At 46.9% G+C, this 5,846-nt stretch overlaps 1 protein-coding gene across 1 annotated transcript; it reads right to left on the minus strand.

Annotated features, from left to right (window-relative positions):
- Window positions 1-747: 747 nt before the first annotated feature.
- Window positions 748-1,224, minus strand: LOC136480474 (uncharacterized). Its single transcript, XM_066478003.1, has one exon. It carries the CDS (start codon window positions 1,222-1,224, stop codon window positions 748-750), a length of 477 nt encoding a protein of 158 aa, XP_066334100.1.
- Window positions 1,225-5,846: the final 4,622 nt, after the last annotated feature.

Below are 5,846 nucleotides of genomic sequence, written 5' to 3' on the forward strand. Positions count from 1 at the left end.
CCCAAGATGACATCAATACCGGTGGAGTTTATGACAAGATTTGCTTGAAATTGTACCCCCCCTTATGCTGAGACTAGCAGCTAAGCATAGCCACTCTGCTTTCATTACCCCTCCAGGTGAGCTTACTAACATGTGTTTCTTCATAACACTTACTGGAATACCATGCTTCTTTATGAATGTATATGCTATGAAGGAATGCGAAGCACCAGAATCAAAAAGTGCTGTAGCTGAGTTTGAGTTGACCGGAAACGTACCGATCACCACATCTGGTGCCTCCCGAGCTGTTTCAGCAGTCACATGGTTCACCTTTCCCCGAACATAATTCTGCTATGAGTTAGCTGTCTTGGGGCATCTGTTGGAGTAATGTCCCGGCTCTCCACAATTGAAGCATTTCTTATCATTAACTGCATTTGGCGCTTTTGGTGCGCCATTCCTCTATGGAGCATTAGGGGCATTGTTCCTTACAGGTACATTGTTGGGCTGCTGCTGGCGCTGAGCTAGTGCCTTGTACTGCTGCTACTGCTGTTCACACTAGGGTTGCTGGTTGCGGTTGGGACCTGTCTGACCTTGATAGCACTGCTGAGGTTGAGCTTGTTGAGGGTTGGTACGGAAGTGAGAGTCGCTCTCGGATTGCTATCCTTGAAATTTCCTCTTTTTGTCCTCCATCTGGCGACGCTTGTTCTCAATCACTACGGCCTTGTCCACCAGCTGCTGGAAGTTAGCAAAGGTGTGAGACAATAGCTGGTACTAGAGACCATCATTTAAGTGCTCCATAAACAACTCCTGCCTCTTTCCATCCTCATCTACCTCAGTCGGTGCATACCATGACAATTGTATGAACTTGTCATGATATTCAGCAATGGTCATGCTCCCTTGCTTGAGAGCAAAGAACTCCTTCTTCTTTAGCTTCATCAGTCCTACAAGCACGTGGTGAGTGCGGAAGGCACTGCAGAACTCAGCCCAAGTGATGGGATTAGCTTCGGTATGGCCGAAGCAGAATGAGTCCCACCAATCCAGTGCAGCTCCTTGCAACTGTCCAGAAGCATATAAGACCTTCTCCTTATCATCACACTGGGCAATCTCCAGTTGCCTCTCAATGGCACATAGCCAGTCGTCGGCCTGAAGTGGGTCGGCAGAGTGCTTGAATACAGGTGGGTGTCCTTTTAGGAACTCTCCCCTCTTATCTCTAGCATGAGGGGATGCATTCCCATTCCCTTGCCCCATGTTTTGCATATTCTGGGCCCTCTGCTGAAGCAACTGTGTCTGCATCATCATCAGCTACTCCATGGTGACCGGGGGTGGTGGTGGCAGTTCCTCGCCTCCCTGGTTGTTCCTCCTGGTGTTCACCATCTGTAGATGCATCATATAAGTCTCACATGTCCAAGCATATAACTCTTAAAAGATACTGGTGTAACAAGAGTAGGTGTAGGTAAGAAGATATTTGTTCTGAACTTTTCCAGCGAGTTGGACAACAGTAGTGCTGTAAAATGAGCATATCTCACTCTCTGTTTATCATATGATTACGTATTTTACCTTTCTGGAAATCTTATGAAATTCTCTACAACTTTCATTTAGAACACCTTTCCATATTCTTACGTTTACTTAGTCAAATACAGACAACAAGCAGTAATGTTCTAGAATTCTGACAGCACAGAAACCTCAACTTACAACAGCTGTATCTCACAATTATAATAGGTATTGAGGTGATTCTAGAGCCAAAAGAAAGATATTGGAGTCTACTTATCTCCATAAAAATTTCATAATCATTGGACATCTAGATTATGAGATAGGAACTGATAAAGACAGACTGCTCAGAATGATACAGAATGGACAGCATGATAAAACGAAACCCAACTATTTATTCATAATATCCTTAAACCTTAACCTTAACTAAATGACCGTAGACATGCCCACAAGTCATCACGATCATATCAAAGATCCAAATCAAACCTTATTCATAATGATAAACATCCAACCATGCAACTAACACTTGTCCAACCATTAAAAGAAAGAAACTAAATACTCTCTCGCGTAACTACGCGTGTTTATTACATATTTTAGGAATCTTCTATGGGTACGGGTCGATGTTGGTGCTGGGGTCTCCAAACTCTCCTCTGGTCCTTGGGGGCGACTGAGCAGGTACTCCTGACTCTTCCACGTCTGGACCTCCTAGTTGCTGCTTCAGTGTAGCGTTCTCACGGGCCAGCTGCATGTAGGCCTTCCCCATGACATCGAGCCCGTCCAGGGTCTGATCCAAGTCGGTGTTGATCTCAGCCAAGCACAACAAGGTAGGCCTCAGCCTTAGGTTCGCCTCTCCAAGTGGTGCAGCGATGTTGCATGTAGACTGTCCGCTCCAACGGCGGGGAAGATAGTGGTCGTCCTCCCAGGCGATGTCGTCAAAGTGACGGTCGTGGTTGACCATCAACGCCTGTCGAGCAACATCCCTGATGACGGCCGCACATGTGAGCCGTGCAGTGATGGCGCGGTGGATGTAGTGCACCTGAGTCCCCTCTCGGATGTACACTTCTGTCTCCCGAAAGCCGGTGTAGTCGGGGTGGGTCCAATGCTCCGTCCTGTACTGAACAGTGCCTCCGGGGTGGTAGCGATGTACAAGTGCAAGAAGCCTGGGGTGATAGTAGCCATCACCCTCCAAGTTGTAGTGGATCTCCGCGGTCCATCCCTGAGCCAACAGTGCATTGTGATCATCATCACTGTCATCACCCCCATTTCCACCGTCTCCTCCATCATCACCACCATCTCCACGTCTCCACCATCTCCATCGTCATCACCTCCATCAGCATCAGAATCATCAGAGTCATCTCCATCGTCGGGGTCACCAGCTCCCTCCTGGCCACCTTGTTCATGCTCCTCCATAGGATCCTCCTCAGACTCCTCTATCTCAATGGGCTCCTCGAACATGGGTCCCTCTTCTATTTCTTCATCCATTGGATCCTCTAGCAAGTCCTCCAAAGGTTCCCCCATGGGCACCTCCATAGGTGGTTCCTCCTCCTGGTTCCTCAGAGCTTCCACCAGATGTGGCGGGACACGCTTGCCCAATGTGAACCTGGTCCTCCTGGTGGTCATCAGGATGGTCCTCTTGCGCGGGGTCTGCTTGGTACGGGCCATCTATAAGAATGAAAAGGTTGAGTATTAGAACAAAATAATTTTTGGCAACAGATAAAGAACATAATATAAGCAAAAAATTTATAGCAAATTAAAGGTAGTAAAATAAAGATAATGTGATCCTAGAAACGTCCATTTCTAACTAGGTTGTTCGTCCTACAATCAGTTATAGCTCTGATATCAATTTGTCGCACCCAATTTTGTATAGCAACACCAAGTACTCATATATGTGCGCCCAGGATGTCCAAACACACACATATATCACAAATTGCAATAGTACCAAAGTAAAGTACTTATTACATCGCATATCTCATCATAAAGTAAATACAAAGTTTGCTCAAAGGCAATATTATTACAATCATAGCAGAATAACTAGCCCAACTGCCACAGGGACTCCAATTGGTGAACGTCTCCCTAGTAGTCCTAGACATCCTCCGAAAACTCTTCATATCCATTATCTCTTACCCATCTGGGATTTTCATTGGATGTAAAGCAAGTGTAAGCTCACCATGCTTAGCAAGTATATCAAAGGGATCTATGAAGCTCAAAAAGGCTTGACACTGTTTGACTGCGGTTCACAATTTTAGTTAATCAAATTTTAGCATCCTGAATCGCTACTTTAATGAACAGTCCCAACTCCCAACTGGTATTAGAGTATCATCAAGTTTATCTCAATTCCCAACCATCCACCATCCACAGTAACCACTAATCTCGAAGGATCCAAACCGCTTGTATCCATGAGCACGGCTGTTATAACAGGTTAATTATTTCTGTAGAAATTGTATAACTTTACCCACCGAGCCATGATTCCCAATGTCGGGGTTCGCGAGACCCACTACACCTCTTCCCAGGAAGTGTGGTAGAGTTTCACTATGAAACCCTTAGCTAGTTGCACTAACAAGTCGTAGCTACAAAGGAATGTCACGCGTGGGCATCGCACCACGGTGCACACCCTAACAGAAAAAGGAAAGACACCCTCTTACCCCTTACTAGAGCTACAGATGAGCTAGTACAATCTAGTTAATAGGTTAAAGTCAGAGCCATATGATGCTCAGGGTTGTACAGTCCCTCCTGGGTTGCCGCTTTAGGATTAAGTCCTTATGGAGAGGCACTAGAGTACTCAACCCCGTACTCCAGCCCCCTATCTATTGCTAAAAAGCTCCATTTTATCACATTGCATATAGCCTTTAATCATGTTTAACAATTATTTCATGTTAAGCGTTGCAGCATCTATCCAAAATGCCTACCCTAAAACCTCAGGTATCAAGATATGTGGTACAAGGAATCATCTAGGTAAAGTCCTTAAAGGCATTTCAAATTAAACACATGCATGAATGTAAGTGGTAATAGTTCATAGGTAACAAGGGGCCTTTGGTACACTTGCCTTCCTCAAAGTCATCCTAGGAGTACTGCTGATCCTGCTGGGGGTCCTCAGTCACCTCAAATGGCTCACCCTCTAATCGTGATCCAATCAATCAAGCATCATACCAATCATTACATGCATACAAGATAGACTTCCATTATAACAGTACACCAAATAGTGAAAACATAAGTTAAAAACCTTACAAATCTATTCCATGCATTGCTACGAACACATGAACGAAAGAATCACTCAAATCGCACTTAAAACGCGAAAGTTATGCATGAAATAAGATGTAATGGCATTTCTGTAAATAAACTGAATCTATTTTTGAATTAAAACAATTAAAAATATAATTCTCATGGTTATAGGACTGCGGGCATTAAATCTGAATAAGTATAGGGTCTAGAATTGAATAAATAGCAGGACTAAAAAATAATTATTTTGAATTAGAATGGACTGCGGGTGATTCTGAGAAAACCGAAGGGCCGTTCTAAAAAATGAGCGCGGCTGTCTGTGGTTTGGACCTGGCTATTGAACTGGGGGCGGCCACAGTGGCAAGCTTCTGGTAGGCGCGGTGCAAACCACGCATGCGTGGGCGCGCTGATGTGGGTGCTGACATAGCTATGTGGGTCGAGTCCACAAACCCATGGTGGACCGAACCGTACGGGCCAATCTAGGCCGCCCGGCAGGATCTGACGGCGCAGGCGGTGTACGGTGGCAAAGGAGGGATCGCCGGGGAAGAAGAACCTGAGTGCGGCGCCAATGTGCTGGCGATGGCTAGGGTTCACCGGTACGGTGTTCCAAGGCACAAAATCGTGAATGGAGGGTACTAGGAAGATTGGGAGCTTACTGCGAATACGGTGGAGATGTTCTCGGCGTTCGGGACGGGCTCTAGAGGCTTGGTCGACGGCGGCGAGGCTCTAGAGAGAGAAAGTACACGTGGGTGAGGTCGAATCCGAGCATGGAGTCACCAAATCGACGAGAGGGAGGTACCTATGGGCGCGGGAGTTCGTGGCGAAACTCCGGGTGGCATCGACGTCAAGCTTCGAGGCGTGGGAGAGGGGAAACTACGGCGGCGGTGGTTCTCGGCTACGAGCAGAGGATGGGAGATGAGGAGGGGCTCGGCTGGGGGTTTTATAGGCTGGATGGTGGGAGAAATAAGGAAGGGAAGCGGGCGGATTCGGGTGGAAGAGGTCGATTTCCTTCTATGGGCAACGGTGTGGTGGCTTGCCATCGGGAGCGCCATCACCGGGAGCAAGGAAGGAAAGAAGAAACGCGAGGAAGAAGGAAGGGCCGGCGCTAATGGGCAGGTCCCGTGGGACAGTGAGAGAGAGAAAGAGAAAGGGCGAGCGGCACGGTG

This window comes from Miscanthus floridulus, chromosome 9 (genome assembly GCF_019320115.1).
Source record: "Miscanthus floridulus cultivar M001 chromosome 9, ASM1932011v1, whole genome shotgun sequence".
In the NCBI taxonomy this organism is placed as follows: domain Eukaryota; kingdom Viridiplantae; phylum Streptophyta; class Magnoliopsida; order Poales; family Poaceae; genus Miscanthus; species Miscanthus floridulus.

What these genes read in the sequence shown, in the direction of transcription:
- LOC136480474 (XM_066478003.1), bottom strand. Translation starts at nt 1,224, where the DNA reads ATGGGGCAAGGGAATGGGAATGCATCCCCTCATGCTAGAGATAAGAGG.